Source organism: Anas platyrhynchos, chromosome 1 (assembly GCF_047663525.1).
Source record: "Anas platyrhynchos isolate ZD024472 breed Pekin duck chromosome 1, IASCAAS_PekinDuck_T2T, whole genome shotgun sequence".
Classification (NCBI taxonomy): Eukaryota; Metazoa; Chordata; class Aves; order Anseriformes; family Anatidae; genus Anas; species Anas platyrhynchos.
This window is the reverse complement of record NC_092587.1, coordinates 93,675,274-93,692,166: the sequence shown is the minus strand read 5'-3', so window position 1 is coordinate 93,692,166 and position 16,893 is coordinate 93,675,274. Positions and strand designations below refer to the sequence as shown.

Genomic DNA, 16,893 nt, shown 5'->3' with positions numbered 1-16,893 from the left:
TTTTAGTCTTTGTGTTGAGAGGAGACTTGCTTGGTCAACTGTCCAAGTTCGGAGTATACATGTAGAATATGCTTGGCATGAGATGTCAGCCAGCTGAGAACCTGAGACTGATCATTTTGCATCAACTCAAAAGTAGCACTTTGCTGCCTAGAGCTAGTGCTGTGGCAGCTAGGTTTTCATCAAGTGACCTTTATTCACAGACTCTCTTTTAAGGTGAGATTTCCTAGATGAGCCAATTCATATGCATTACTTACTACATGTCTCTGTGCGTAGTGTTTCTGGGACTCCACTCAACACCAGTGCTGTGCCATTTGCTGCAGCTCAGCCACCACCACCGCTGAGACAAAAGCCTTCCCTCTGATCGTGAATCACATGCTCAGCTTTCACTCTGCACCTTTGGAAGGGGGAAAAGTAGTCAGAGGCAGGCATGTTCAACAAATACATTACAAAAAGGAACTTCATAATACTGTGGTTAGAAACTGACAGTAACTAACACATAAACTCTCCCGTATATCCCAGCAAGAAATTGTGGTTGAATGCCCTAAGACCCAACACTTCCTAAAAATCAAGCTGCCTTGGCTAATACAGCCCTCGTAAACAACCTTCTATCTATCTCTCCATCTGAAACTGTGGCTAATGATATCTTCTGTAGACTACTTGCCCTCTCCCAGTTGGGGCAGTATCGGTAGGAAGGCACACGTACTGCCTATGTAGCATTTCTACACATAGCCAGATGCACCAACATGTATCTGATGACTGAGACCTGCAACTGTGACCACATTTCTTCAGGTCTCAGCACCGTTCACTTTCTGTTCACAAAGAACCAGACCTATACCTAACACAAAAGGACTCACCATGACCAGAAGCTATGGAGCTACTTCGTCTGGCACTAGATGGTGAATAGATGTTTAAGTTTTACAGACAACTATTCTTCAAATAGGGCCCAAGATAATCCATAAAGTCACTACTCAGATTTCTGGATGCAGTCTCAGAGGTTTAATGGATTATGCTTGCTTTTTCTCAAGTAACCTATTCTACAACAATTTCTACCTTGGTAAGAGAGATCTGCTTGTCAACTTCATGTGTACTGAGAAATTCACCTACTTTCTACTATTTCTGGATTATGGGAAGGATGGTGAAGCAGAGGTGGCTTCTGCTATTTTTTTCTCCTTTTTCAAGCTGCTAATACCAAGAAATATATTACTTAAAATTCATATTAGGGATTTAGCCTCACTTTGCTGTATTTTCACAAATTCTGCAGAGGCCCAGAATCTTTTGGAAATGTCATCTCATCTAGATTTAATAAAACAAAAATAAAAAATAAATTACTCCCTTTGTCTATGCCCTAATCACTGACAGCTGTGGTTTTCTGGAAGCACTAACTTCAGTAGACCCCTATTTTCTCAAGAAATTTGCATTTAAAAGATAACTACAGCAGCAGCCTCTAGCACAGTACAAGAGTAAGAGGCAAAAGCACACCTTACATAATTTGTGGTTACAGAATCACGATGAGCTCCCCAGCCGGGGACCTCACGGTTGCACACAGTGGTTGGTTATCTCTCTCAGGGGCTGAAAAACCCAGTGATCTACTGGCTTCCTCTTCTCTGCCTGTCTGGCAACAGGCTTTAAGTGGTCTCACATGTAAGCATGTGATGGGAAGCAACATGTGCTTTGATTTTATACACCTACTTTTCTTGACGAAACAAAGGTTGAGTAAAAACAGCTCTCAGTGCCCACACGAGGCCCTCATGTTCCAGGGTGGTGTTTCTTCTTTCTTGTAAGGGCTTCAGAGCTCTAATCCCATGAAAGTGAAACAAAAGACAAGACAGAGACAAGACAAAACTGTGAAAGTAATTGGCTGATCTTAAATTAAGGGATAGGGTGCCAAAAAGCAAATTCAGAATGGAAGTGAACAAAAGCAGAGCAAAAACTCAACCCTGAAATCCTGGGGACATCACATTCCTTTGCAAAAATCTCCAAGTGGTGCAGCCCTTGCTGAAGTGCAGATTTCCATGCTGAAGTGCAGATTTCCATGCTGAAGTGCAGATTTCCACTGCACTGTACAAGCTGAGAAATTCACAGGGAGAGATTTTAACTGGTTCAGGTGGCTTCATTTTTTCTTCTTTTGAAGAGTTTTGCAGCACTGGTCTGTTGGCAAGAGGATACCCGGTATCAGAATTAGCACTTCAGCATCTGTCACTAGCAGAGAAGGCCCTGGGAACTTTTTTCCTAGTAAGAAAGAGAAGAAACATAGGTCAACCCTGAAGTAGCCTTTGGAACACATTTCCCAACATGCTGTACAAAAATGCACCCATTTCTTATAAAGGAAATGTGTTAACTGCTTGGAAGTCAGACAATTTCTGTCTCAGTTCCAATAATGAAACAGAACTGCCTTCTTGAGAGCCATACACTCCCATGTTTGGCTCTAATATGGTACGTGTACTCTTGACAAAGCCACGCAGAGCTATACTTAAGATCACAGATCTCACTTAGATATGGCCCTCTGGCCACCCCACAGGTCCAGTCTGCACTTCATCGGGAGTGAACTTTATAAGTACATGCTGGGTGCTTATCAGCCCTCTGCCTTTCCTGTCTAGAAAATTAAAGAAATGACTTTTGCAGAGTAAAAGGAAAGAGAAAGCTGGTTGGGAAGGACAACATAACCTGAGGCAAGATCACAATACTGAAAGCCGTTACCTGCGAGAAGAGGTCAACCCCTAGCTCCCCACAACTTCCTTTCAGGTAGTTGTAGAGAGCAATGAGGTCTCCCCTGAGCCTCCCCTTCTCCAGACTAAACAACCCCAATTCCCTCAGCCGCTCCTCATAGGACTTATGGTCCAGGCTGGAAGGGCCTCAATTTCCAGCACCTTGATTTCTATTCCAGCATTTTACAATGACTACAAATAGAAGCTTTTCCTATCATTTAGCCTAGACATCCTTCCATGAACCTAGAACCATTACTTCCTACTCTGTCTCAAGTGGAAATGGAGAACATTTTCTCCTACCCTCTTTACAGGTGTGCATTTGTATATTTGAAGACATCACATCTCACACTAGACTGAATGACCTCAAATCTTTCAACAGACCCACCAACAGTCTTGCTTTTGTTCTCTCTGCTCTCTCGAATTGGTTGACATCTTTCTTGAGGCACAATGATTGAAAAAGCAGAGTCAACACCCTGGAGGATTCTATTTTTCTAAATCAGCAACACCGTTTTCAAATAATTCCTTATTTGAGAAAATAATAATAGTAATAATAATAATAACAAGAACAACAACAACAATAAAGTTGTGCCCTGTGCTAGAGAAAAGATTGTGAGTTCATTGATTTGGAAACAGCATTCTTGCTCCAGAAAACAGACAGGTTAGCAAGTTTTGACCATAGCATTATAAAGTCAGTTATAAGGTCATAATATTAAGGGAAGTATGGGTTCTTTACACATATAAAAATTAATTTTCAAATTATACATTGATTTTGGCAGGAGTCATGACAATCCTGAGCCTCGACATGCCTGCTAATACCTACTGCAGAGACTGGAAAGAGGAGCCAGCACCATACCTTCTTCCTTCCCCTGCAGAGGTGACATAATATCTTTTTATCTTGGAAAACAGATAAACACATTCCGATTAGGCCAAATATTTAAGTGAGCTCTTTCAGTGCTGAGTCTGCATGCAAATATAGCAGCGATAAGAAAAGGAGTAACAGCTTTAAACTAAAAGAGGGTAGATTTAGATTAGACATTAGGAAGCAATTCTTTACTCTGAGAGCGGTGAGGCCCTAGAACAGGTTGTGCAATCCACATCTTCCCCACCTCCTGGAGGATTCACTAACCACCTCTAGCTTGAGCACCTAGGTGCTGACCCCACTCAGGGGCTGATGCCCTGGCCCTAGGAAGGCACCTGATGCCCGGGGCAGCCAGGACCTGCCCTACCACCCAGGGAGCCCCCTGCCCCCTGCCCCTGAGGCAGGCAGGGGAAATCATCTGCTTTTCCGCACCTCTGCTGCGAGGTATGTGGTGATTTTCCTGGGGAAGAGGGCAGGTGGGAGAGGAAGAGGATATAAGTAATAAAGACACATCAATCTCCTGTTTTTACTTTATCTCATTACCACAAAGGGTAAGGTGGAAAGTACCAGACTTTTAAAACACAATATTGTTTTTCATTTTCTATACGGATGGAAATTTTGGATGAATGAGTCAAAGCACTCTACTTCCTCTTGGAACTGTTCTTACAGTGCAGTAATAAAAATCCTGATAACCTGACAAGGCTTGCAACCTTCCCTGAAGATTGGAGCTGGTCAGGATTTCTTTCTGTATATAAAGCATCTGGTGAGTAGGCAGCACTCAGTGGCACAATGCCGCTGCTTGGGCACCAGACTAACCTAATAGTTGTTTCCAAACAGTTAAGTGAGGGTAAAGACTCACCAAAAATAAAATAATAATTATTATTATAAAAATAAAAAATTGGAAGCTTAGTTGTTTAGCTAATTCCAAAAGTGAGATGTTGAAGTACTTTTCAGTCTAGATGAGGCTGGGATCAGCAAAATCAGGAAGAAAAACCGGTGCTACCCAGCAATGTTCTGGAAAAGAGAGCTCAGACCCGAGGATGCAGGAGCGTTGTTTTCACTTGGCTAAGAGAGGGCAGAATGCTCGTCGTGCCTCGCTTGTCTTTCCCCCAGAGCATGCTGCATCCTGCCTCTCTTCTGATTTTTTTTTTTTTTTTTAAATGTTAGTTTAAATGTTAGTTTAGCTCGGCAGAAAAGTTTCACTAACCACTAAACCACTAGATGGCAGAAAGCAGCAGGGATTGAGCACGGGCACAGCTGTGTCCAGCAGGACCCCCAGCTACCTCAGGCCACTGTGTCCCTGCTGCCAGCCAAAGCTGGCTCCTAAATTTAGGAGCTCTGTGCTCCTAAATTCAACAGGTGCTGCGCTACACCCAGCAAACCTCAAATTAATTTCCTCTTTTTTTTTTTTTTTCTTTATTTTTGGGAGGGGGGGGGGCGTGGGGTGGGGAGAGAGATTTTGGGGTTTTTTTGGTTTTCCCTTGTATTCTCACAGTGCTCAAAGAAGATGTGCCACCTATTTTGAGATGGCAATGAAGTGTGGCATGGTGGCTGTGTGTGAGCAGTCTGATCTTTGTAGGAGAGAGCAGGTGCTTTTCTGCAGTTCTTTGGAAAACAGGACAGTGTGCCACCAGACAAAAGTGGCTTTCATTGATTAAGAATGAGACAAAACTTATATTCCCTAAATTATATCCTCAATTTCTCACCCTCTTGTGCCTCATTCTCCTAAATTGCTATATGTCTAAAAAGAAAATCCCACAAAAATGTTAAAATTTCAGCGTTAGGCACGTTTACTCCACACATTTTTTAACAGTATTTGAATTTTGGCTGAGGATAACACTAATTTTCTCAACCAAAGAACACCAAGTGCAGTGAGTGATGACAAATCCATTTTACAATACGGATTCATTTTCAAGTCTTTTCTCAAAGTCTATGCTTTTTAAACACCCTGGTGTTAGTGAAAAACCTTGACATCTAAAAATTTATGTTCCAAATAGAAAAAGAACAAGACTTTTATCAATACCCCCATCATCTCCTACCTGTCTTTACCCAGAGGAGCCCGCTACAAAGATGAAAGTTGTTCCATCTCTGCCCTGAGCCCTGCCTGTGCCTGGCTACATGAAGCCAAGGAAAGAAGTTGCACATCTTTCATTTTGGTGACTCTCTGAATGCCAGAGCTCCCAGTCCCTACCCTGTTAACAGGCTGCCTTAACTGCAGGGCTTTCTTCTACTTGGCTGTCCCAAATTAACTGCTAAAATAATGGTCTTTTCTTTGGATTTTCTTACAAGAATGTGTCAGGAATACTGACTACACTTCTGTCCAGGGCATTCTCTGCTCCCTTCTAGCTTCATATCTGACAAATGCAAGGTTTCAAAACATGTTCATTTTTCCTCTGTTTCTTTTTCCTTAAGAAAGTAACCAACTAAAACAAAATAAAACCTTATCTGTTACAAAGGACAAAATCAAACATCTCCAAACAGACCTTGTCATCTTCCCATTGGACCCAGACTCTGGTGTGTGATTCATCCCACCTGTTGCAGACACCTGAAGTAGAATAGTGCATCTGTGTTAACTATCAACAGGCCCCCTTAAGACTCATGGAAGGAAAATGAATCATATAACAATTCATGCATGTTACCTTTAAGTGGGCACTGAATCACACCATAAATGTCTGATTCACGCCCCAACTATGAAGAAAGCCTTCTCACCCACAGTGGGACCCAGCGACTTGGCTATGTTCACCAAGGAGAACACAACCTCCTTCATCCTGCTGTTCTATGCCTGTTTTCCATCAATCACAAGCCTCCTTTCCCACTGTAGTGAAGTGCTCCACCTGGATAATCTCAGGCAGGTTTAAGAAGGGTATCTGCTCACCTGATCTATATGTTGGGTCTGAGTTTGATGCACTGAGTCTAGATCCAGAACTGAAGATCCTCAATTAACGTTAATTTGTGGACGTCCTGTTACAGCAATAGATAAAAAACTGAGCAGGAAGCAAAGGTACCATGAGTTGCTGCATAAAGTACTTGTCTCAGCCTGTCAGAAACAAAGGAGTGAAAGAAACTGCTCTATCGCACTGTTCCGAAGAGTTCAGAGGCAGCAGCAAGTGTGACAGACAACACGAGGAAGGTGCCAACATGAGAGCTGGAGCACATCCCTCCATAACATAGAACAGAGTCACCTTCTCCCCCCTGAACATGAAGGTGGCAGCAAAGAGAAGTCAAAGATTTGTATGAGACAAAAGCTCCAGTCCAGCCCTTAGGCTTCTGTTTCTCTGATCCTTGTAGCATCTACATCAAGATCACAGGCTTTTAGGTAAACAGGGAAAAGTAGGATGTATCTGACATAATAGTTTTCATACCAGGTAATAACAACTACAAAGGTTAGTGGTGGTGAGAGTTTGGATCCCAGCTTTCCGTCACACAGAAAAATAGTTTGGTTACAGCTGTTCCCCAGGATATTCTGGCATAAACAATTCCTAAGAACTCATAGAAGAAGAATTCACAGACGAATGGGAAGGAAGAAAATTAATAATAAAAGAAAATAATATTTTTTATAGTTTTGTGTTAGCCTAAACACAGAACATGCCAAGGTAGCTGGAGCTAGTGGAGCAGACATACCATATTAGCTGTAGCAACTGCAGTTAACCCCTTCCCATCATGGAAAAGGACTATTCCTATATAATATGTGGAAGCAGGGAAAATTCCCTGGCATGATTTACTGCTAGAGCAGCTCTATTAAAATCACTGAAAGATAACCACTAGAAACACACAGCAAGTATCAATGTAGAGAGTGAAAGAAAACCATGGACTAAATCCTGGTCTATGACTTCTCCCCGTCTTCCTTACCCATAAACAGAGCTCCTGGAAAAGCCATCAGAGCAATGTCCTTGAAGTCAGGGGATCAGTAGGCCAGCCACTTAACCCTCTTTTACAAATTACAGAAGTGGAGGTGAAAGATGCAAAAAAGGAGGCAAAAAGTAAAAGATTTACTCAAGGTCCACCAAGTAGATCAGCACGAGCACACGTAAGAGGAGCAGAGCCTATGGTTTGTAGTGGGCCCTTGGGATCAGCAGCAGGACTGCAAAGTGAGAGAAGCCTCCCTGCAATTACTAGTCTGATCCTGTAAAATGCCTTACCCAAAGGACTGTGCCAGCAAGGCGTGCAATGTACATCTTTCTATAATCAGAAAACACACTTATTGCATTTAACTATCACTTATAGAAAAATAAACATACCCTATGAAAGAGCCCCAGAAAACTGTAATTTGCAATATAATACAAAGGAGGAAGATTATAAATTTAAGCCTGAAAATTTTAACATGATGTCTAAAATTAATCTCCCTAGCATTCTCTTAGTTCTTTTTCCATAAATAAACGTCCTTTAGATAGTTAGCTATTCGTCCAGAATGATGGCTCTATTACCAGCTTATATATCTCTTATTAATAGTTGCACAGGATTAGGTTATCTTTAAATTTCTGGTCTTACTTTCTCTGTTTTTTCATTCTGAAATGCTAGACATGCTTTCTAGCAGGTTAGTCTGTAACTTCAATGCAGTTAAACTCAGTTGAAAAACTGTATGTTATGACAGGCTATGTTTTGACAAAGCTTCTATTTTTGAAGTAGGACACAAATTATGGCAGGCAATGTTTTGACAAAGCTCCTATTTTTGACATGGGACACAAATTCCTACTGATAATCCAACCGCTGCTTGTACACTGCTACTACAACACTTCCATGTTGTTGAAGCCGTTTAATGCCTTAGAGCAAACTGCACATGCAGAGAGGACACCATGCCCCTTAACCATTTTTCTTTCCTATAGAGCTTCAGCCACTGGTGATGGCAACCAAGACATCTGCATTCCTGAAGGAAAATGACTGTGGCCAGTGAGAAAGCTTCATTTAGAGGCGAGTTTTGCAATGAGCCATGATAAACATACTCAGCCCCCACTTACACGTACAAGACTGGGACTGCAGAGGCTGAGGCCTGCTGCCCGCAAGGCCAAGGCAGCAGGGCTCTGTGTGGCCTCCTCCAGCCAACGTGGCCAACAGTGGGCATGGCTCACAGGAAGACTCAAGACCTCTCATTAGGTTATCTGATCCAGCACACACCTCTGGTGCAACTTTACATTTACTCCAGGCTTACTCAGGAGCCATAAAACCTACGGCAACAGCTACAGCTGCCTAAATTAACAACGCAGAGTAGACAGGGAGTCAGACCTGTATCATGTGTCATAGGAGCACTACTCTCTTTGTAGTTCTTCCAAGACAAACAGATCTGAATAATGAAGTCCTGGTTTTCCTTCTAGGAGTCGTCACTGCACTGTGACCCTTCCCAGAGAGGAAAAGTTAGGATAAGGAGAAATAAACATCTTTTTTTTTTTTTCTGGGACTGTCCAGAACTCGTAAAGGTCTTCGGGAAAACAAGCAGACACTATGCAGACGTTCAGGTTCAAAAATAGAGGCTTTAATGTACCTCCTCTAAAAAACAAAATATTTTTCTCTTGTCAGCCCATCTTTGTTTTCCCTAAATCTGCCACAGATGTGTATTTACTCCCACGTGGCTGATAAAAGAGCTATATTCAGGGCAACGCGTACACAGAGCAATGCCCTACAATTCTAACACGTGCAATGTGTCACCTCAAAGTAATTGCTTTACTACTTTGAAATGACAGGCTTGGACTCTGCCAACAGCCACGGGCAGAGGAGAGGGGTGCAGAAGAGCAGCTGGCACTGTCACCTGCATGGGAAAACTGAGTGCCACTGATATCTCCACTGCTGGGCCACGGCGAGGTGTCACCCTGTGCCTGTGATTGAATGCCAGGGCTTGGTCTGATAACAGTCTGACAAAGCCAACCCAGCCTCTTGGGGCGGGGGTAGAGTTTGGAAGACCTCTAGAAGTATGAAAACTATTTTTGTCTGAACAAGCACAAAAAGTGTTTCACAGTGTTGTCCCAAAGGCTGTGTGCTCTGGAGTAGCCCAGAGGTGAAGGAGCAGCAGCAGGGGATAAGAAGACACAGGCCTTTGAAGCACTCAAAGCACTGAAGATCACTGAAATGACATCTCGAACAACCAGAAAGTATGAGTGCTATCTATTTTTATCACTGAACAAGGGAGAGTCCCATGGGTTAAAATGTAGACTAAGACTTTCGCTCACACGCCCAAGGAGGCCAGAGATGGATGATGTGTTACCATCTGGTTCTAACATTTCTTAGCTTCCATCCACATAATGGCATAATGCTGTTTTTCCTATTATTCATCGTGTTATCTGGCCAGCCTCCTTCTTTTGAGATCTCCTTTCCGCTTTTTAATTTCAAGGGCAAATAGTGCTCTCACTGGCAATCTCTCAGCTCTTTCCTTTCTCCATATAATTACGTTCAAACCCTCAGCACGCAGTGGGAATTCACACACCCTTTTCCTATGCAGTGCTCACTGCCCTTCCACCAGGGTGGTCCTCAGTGCCCATTCCTGTTAGTTTCCACAGTACTCTCTAATCTGTTCAGGACAGACACTGTCTTCACAGGACAAACACCCCCTGTCATGTTGCCAACTGAGAAAAACTTCCCATCAGCACTCTGAGGGCAGTGCCCCTTCCCTTCAGCTTCCCAAAATGTATTCTCAGCCTCACTCAGTATTTTGTGGTGCCACCAAAGTGTGGTCTAAGCAAATCCCAGGAAACTCAACAAGTAGCAGCCAAATGCAAATGCAGTTACTCGGTAACCAACACCTGGGTTTGGACATTTCAAGCACAGCTTTCAGGAAGTCCCCCTTCCATTTAATATGTCAAAGTAAATTGAAACAAACAGTTTTTTTCTGGGCTAATAATTCATCAAATAAAAGTTCATAGAGGCTTGCAGGACAGTTCAGAAAATGCTAATGCATTGGTTTAATTTGGCTTTAATGAAGCTTTTCTATCTCAATGAGGAGAACTGCAGCTCAGTTCTCGAACACAGTTGGTCACTGTTACAACGGATGTGACCTCTATGGGACAGATTGCCTCTTATCCGGTCAACATGGAGTTCTGTGCAGGGCAGCCCAAGTACACATTCCCTTCCCAAAAAAAGACGTTCTTTGTGGTCCTTTAAGGCCGAGCATATTAACAGTTTTATCTGAGCATCCCATGAATAGTATTTTAACACCATAACACTTCAACACCAAGTATTTTTGCATAACTAAAAACTGGACTGAAGACATAACCAAGAATTGACACTCATCCTGTTTGAGCTTCCTACGTTTGAACTTCAGCCTCTGGATGGAAGGCTTTCTGCTACAGTGTTTGCTGCAATAAACATCCAGGATGTTTATTATCTGTGTGTTCCTCCAAGGGGTTATAGCAAAAGTCATCCAAAACCATTTATCTCAGACAAATTCAAGAATCCGGTCTCATAGGGCTAGTTCAGTACCTCTGAAGCCCAGCCTAAAACATACTGGACACCCATTCAGCAACACTACAATATAGTATCAATCAATGCCTGCCACCCCTCTTTGTATGAGCTGAACAATAAATCCAGGTAACTGAAGACCACAACATGGAAAATATGTGACTGTTTTATGCCAGTAATTACTGTTTGCTTTACAGAGAAAAAAAAAAATAATCTTGCCCCACCTTAAAATAACTAACTAAATAAATTAAAGAAACAAAACTGAAACAACAGAAATCTCACTGAAATGAAATAGGGGAAAAAAAAAAGGCAGTTTAATACCTTAAAACCACAAGCTCTACACAATATGAACCATCGGAAAGACTAAAGAATGAATCCTCACATCCTCACTGTAGGCCTTTATTTTCTGAACTAAGATGTTGTGTGTGATGTACATGTTCTCACTTGCACAGGAGCTAGAGATGCCTCCACAGCTTGAATTACAGAGTAAGACAGCACGTTTCAGCAAGAGAAGAAACAGTCTGTGCTTCTTTCTCTGTGATGTGGCTGATTAGACAGGGAATATAGCAAATACTGAGCTAAACTGAGGACCCTGGAACTCTCTTGCCAGAGCAAAGATACTGGGGTTTGCTTTGCCACAGGTAGATCTCTCTCCAACAAATATCCTGTTTTACCTGCTCGCAGGCAGACCCTATGGAGGGTACCACATACTCCAAACATGGGCCAGTCCCACTGTTCAGTGGTCTGTACTCCTGGAAGCTGCTGGTTTGCCAGCTCAGTAAAAAGAAGTAAAGCTACTTCTTGTCTAAATCAATATCTGATGACAATGCACAGTGCCAGTAAAAGAGCTACCACCTATATCTACAGGGTTGTACCTGTCTCCAACTTTGGCAAAACACTGGGATTCATGTATCTGTCATCTCCTTAGGATCTATTTCAATGCAGGCTCTCTCTGGGGTTTCCTGTAATCCATCCATTTGACTTTCCTGGAATATCAGTTTGATAGGCTGTTATTTTTACTGGAGGAGAACTGAATGCCACTGTCCAGATTAGATGCTGAGCAACTCTGAGAATACCGATGTTGAATAACTTCCTGGACAAAACAATAATAATTATTTTAAAATGTGGTTTGGTTTGCAGGAGCATAAAACCTGGGAACTGACTATATCATCAACTATTGTGAAATAAGAACTTCCTACAGACTGGCAAGGAAGGACTCGAAGCTCGCAATGTGACCTTGAAGAAGCCAGTAATAGTGTTTCATTTAAACAGTTAACATAAAACTAACATGAGGTGTTATTATTAACAGTTAATATTATTGACTATTTTAATATTATTAACCATTATTATTACCCCATATTCTATACCAACACGTAATAAAGAACAGCATGCTTCATTCCATGCTAGCTCTCATAAAAAAAAAAATGCCAGGATGGCACCCACTGAGGTGAATGACCATCTAGCCTCTTCTGCCAGTAGAAGGTTGCCACCACATACCCAACCCTCCCTTTTCTGTCTCTCTCACTCCTCATGGGCCATAATGATGTCAAAAGACTTCTGGAAAGTCTAATATGTCAGCCTGCCTCTGTGCAAGAGCTTTGTGTGAGGACAGGTAAGGGATTTATGATCATCAGAGCTCCCCAGCACTCCAGGGTGCATTTACAGTGGCAGAAGTTGCAGTGCACGCACTGCATCCCCACTGCTCCAGGGCTTTGGAATAGCTGCACTTATGTAATCAAAGTAAGAACGTCACACTATACTCGATCTCTGATAACATTTCAGTCTTTCCAATAATCATTTGTTTTTCTATAATTACTTATTTTCCAGAACTAACCTCAGTGATTACTGGCACAAAATGTTTCCTTATCTTCACAGCCTTTGAATTACTCTTAATTCAAAAATAAAATGACAAAACATACTTGTATATCAGACTCACACAAAAACACTGGAAAAAATAATATGGAAAGTTACAGCTTATCAAATTAATCATAGCTTCTCAGATCTGAAGGTGGAATACTTTAAGATATTGACAGTGGAAAGAATAAATGGTGGCATGTTTTCTTTTTTCTGTCATGGGAGTGAGTCACTCAGATAAAACTCAACTGTTAAATATCAGGATGTAAAGTCTGTAGTAGTTTCCTTTATAATTATCTTTTCATCAAGTTCACAGTAGCAGGTTCTAGAAGAATGGGACTCTCAGACTTTTGAACCTTTTAATTGTAAAACTATTTTTCACCCAATCCCCTGCCCCCCTCCCAGTCCTCATCTGGGTGAGCTGATAACAAAATCAATGATGCTTATTAGACTAATCCCACACCCTCACAGCATCTGTCCACTGATGAAAATAGACAGCATGAGGCCTTCCTCTGACCCACATCTCTATACTTTTCAAAGCACTTCAAAACATACCTTTCTATTCACAATCACAGCTGTATGAAATCTGCCCATAAAGATCCCTGAGCCTCCCAGCAGTACTGGCAAAATACTGCCAAAATGCATTTCACTGGGAGCCGGAAAGTGCTGGTGTTTCAACTTTGAGTATGGCAGGGTACAGGCGCAACGGCAAATTCACAGCCAAAAGGGCAAACAAAATATGAGATGGAAAAGAAAAAGACATACACACAAAATTAAAAAGAATTAGCCTGTGGGTAGTGAGCAAAGTTATGACACAAGAACAGAGGAGGTACAAGATAAGCAGGGGAAGACAGAGAAAACCTTTGACAATCTTTGAACCTGCACCATTAAAGTCACTACATATTCCCATCCACACCAACAGCTGTGGCCCTCCTTCCTCTTCTCTCCTAACATTTTCTTGTGAGCTAAAACTCACAGCTGCACATTTTATTCCTCCCTGGCAATTTTCAGACACTCAGGCAGTGAAGGTTACAATATAAAAAAAACAATTCATTGACCAACTTGCCCCCATCTATTCCACCTCTCACACTCCCTTCCACAATGTCCTGCTTGTAGTAATTAAGTGGTAGCCACCAGAACCACTTAGGGAAAACAACGGATGGGAGTCAACCAGGCAGTTTAGAAACAGTTTTGGTACAAGAATAGAACAGTTCATTCCTAACCCTTCCTTCCTAAGCCTGGTCATTATGTCAACAGCATTTCTCACAGGGAGCAAGGCAAGATGTGGTCTGATGGGTCTTCACCTCTTCCTGCTTGGGAAGGAAAAAAGACATGCAGTGAAGAAAGTAATCTGAACTTTCTCAGGATGTGGAGCTAAAGCTCAAAGGTTGCTGACAGCTTGCTGTCTGGATATTGTGAAATGTAAAGAAAACACATACTCAAAATTAGGATTCAGTGAGTAGTTTGAATTCCTACTCCCATAGGACAAACCAGAATTTTTTTCAAGTTAGGGCTGGGAGACATCATTCTTAGTGCTTTTTCTCTTCTGCGCTACACTGCTTCAGTCACGCATAACACAAGATGAAAAAGAAGAGACTGCTCTGCACACTAATACCTAAAGATTTTTCCCAGCCTAAACCAACCAGGTTTACACACCTGGGTCATGCCACCTCCTCTTCCTTTATAGGGAGACTAACAGTACTTTTGGTATTGCATCTTTTACATCTAAATCCTCTCCTACCAGGGGAAACAGAGGACTGAGGATTTCCCTAATGGTGGTGGGGAAAAATGAAAATCTCTGGTAATTAGAAAAATCACATGTTCCCCACAGAAGACAAGATAGCCTGGACAATCTTGACCTTCTGCAGAGACCTGCTGTACAGCACAGCAGTAGTTGCACCCCAGTAGCTACTTATTGGGGGTCCTTTAAGATGGTCTCTTGCTAGATAGATGTCTTCTACTAGGTGTAAATATTTTGCTTCTTAGAGAAGAAGTGAAATTTCTCCTGATGTGACTTTTGGTGGTTTGGGTTTTCCATTTTTACCATTTGAGCAGCCTGTGTCTTTAGTAAGGGGGTGATTAGTTCAAGTTAGCAGCTGGGAAGGAGGAGACAAGTCTTCTTTTTCTTGAAAGTAACTAGATCTGTTCTGGAAATGAAAGCTCCAGCCTTCAAACTATTATGTAGAAAGAGTCCCAGCCAAGAGCCTGGGACCCGCCACCCCAGAAGAAAGCACCAAAAGGAACCGAGAGCAGACAAGGAGCAGAAGGATGATGAACTGTCGTGTGCTAGAAGGTACAATGCCATCTTTGCTTAAATGCAGAAAAACACCAAGTTGTCTGAAGTCAATCCTGGAAGCAAGGACCTACCTACAAGGACACTGTGAGGTGGCAGCAGATAATTCTGTTCTGTCATGTCAGTTTTCTCTGAAAGTCTATCAACAAAACATCAGCATTAATTATCATTAAATCAGCATTTAATTATCATTAAATCATCTAGGTTGGAAAACACCTTCAAGATCACCACGTCCAACTGTCAGCCTGATCTGCTGAGTGCCATCACTAACCCATGTCCCTGGCCACATCCGCACGTCTCTTAAACACTTCCAGGGATGAGAACTCCACTGCTTCCCTGGGCAGCCTGTTCCAGTTCTTCACAAACGCCTCCATGAAGAAATTCCGCCTAATGTCCAATCTAAGCTGCCCTGGTACAACTCCAAATAGGTGATTTCATACATGCAACAAAATCAGAGGAGGCCCTATGCCTCCATAGGGAGAGGCTCTCCTACAGCACCTGGAAGCACAGCAGGCCTCAGACCTGCCCTCTCCTCAAATCCCACAAAGAAGCAACCCTGTAGGCTTCTCTTCACAAAGCTAAACTCTTCCCTGCAATCCTCATAAATCCTGTAATCAAGCCTGCTACTCCCTGTGGTTTCTCTTTGCCCAGTGCTTTCAGCACCCCCATCAAGCAGGTCAGGCTCGATACCTCTTCTCTTCCTGAGGCAACTGGATCCACCACTGCCTGTCTCTCAGCGCCTTGAAGAGGTTCTCAGCTCATCCCTTGAGACCATGCCACTTCCTATAAGCAAAGACAAACTGTGGCAACTCCATTTCCAAATAGTTACAGGTTTGGAAATGCCACTGAAAAGGAAGATGAATAAAAAATCCACCCCCTTACCTGAAGTCTCAGCACAGTTTATTTGGTTTGTTTTATGTCCTAATCACTGTCATCACTTACCTCCAGCCAGAGCAGCAAATTAGAGCCTGCAGATGGAGAATTTTACATTATTTAGTGTTGTTTGCAAGCTGTCTGTTCCTTACCATGAAACATTTTCATCATAATTTATGTAAGTAGAATAAAACATTATGGAACACCTACCAAACCTTGAAATACCTCCCACAAAATACTCATTAATATCACTGGAGACTCCCTCCATCATTTCAGTGGGAAAGGAAAAAACACAATTGTTTATATTTACACTGTTTTTGGAAGCGAACTTTTGACAGCAAAGATGGTGAAACACTATTTTATTTTTTGACTTATTTATAGTATGACAAGATGAATATAAATTCCTTGTTTTGAAAATAAATACTCTGATACATCCCATATATGTGCATGCCAGCAGGCAAGAATGATTTGTAACTATCTAAATCATATATCAACTTCAGACGGACAGACAAAGATAGAGCTGTGTTTTGGGACATGGCTGTATCAACAACCCCACTTCTCCTGAAGGCCTGTTCGGGGGCATTTCCTCCGTGGGAAACAACCCCACACTAAATGTTTTCTCAGGAGGGCATAAATTCCACTCAATTCTAAATACAGCCCAAAACTCTCTCCCAAAGGTTTCAGCAGGAATGACTAACAACTGCATATTGGTAACACCAGGAGCACATATGAATAATAACCACATGAAAGCTGTATCTGACAAAATCCATTCTGTAATGGAGTAGATTTTACACACGGTTAAAACAGCCTCACTATACATAGTACAAACAAATGAAGCAAGGGCATTAAACTAAGTCTACTTTCACTGTCCCAAGAGTGGTGTAAATCCATTCAGCAGAAGTTTTATAGTTGGTTGAATAATTTGT

At 42.1% G+C, this 16,893-nt stretch overlaps 1 protein-coding gene across 18 annotated transcripts in view; it reads right to left on the bottom strand.

Annotated features, from left to right (window-relative positions):
• LOC101789532 (OX-2 membrane glycoprotein) overlaps window positions 1-16,893 on the bottom strand; it is a 49,956-nt gene that overhangs the window by 10,394 nt on the left and 22,669 nt on the right. For 13 of the 18 annotated variants that reach the window (XM_013097797.5, XM_021271141.4, XM_021271146.4 and 10 more), the window contains exons 6-7: window positions 1,690-2,229; window positions 255-394 (exon numbers count right to left, since the gene is read on the bottom strand). In XM_013097797.5, the coding sequence (XP_012953251.4) occupies window positions 2,111-2,229 (119 nt within the window). In that variant the 3' untranslated portion in view covers window positions 255-394; window positions 1,690-2,110. Of the gene's footprint in view, window positions 1-254; window positions 395-1,689; window positions 2,230-3,558; window positions 3,600-6,047; window positions 6,110-6,439; window positions 6,526-16,893 lie in introns of all 18 variants that reach the window. The other 5 variants (XM_072024775.1, XM_072024765.1, XM_072024752.1 and 2 more) reach the window with 5 other exon arrangements.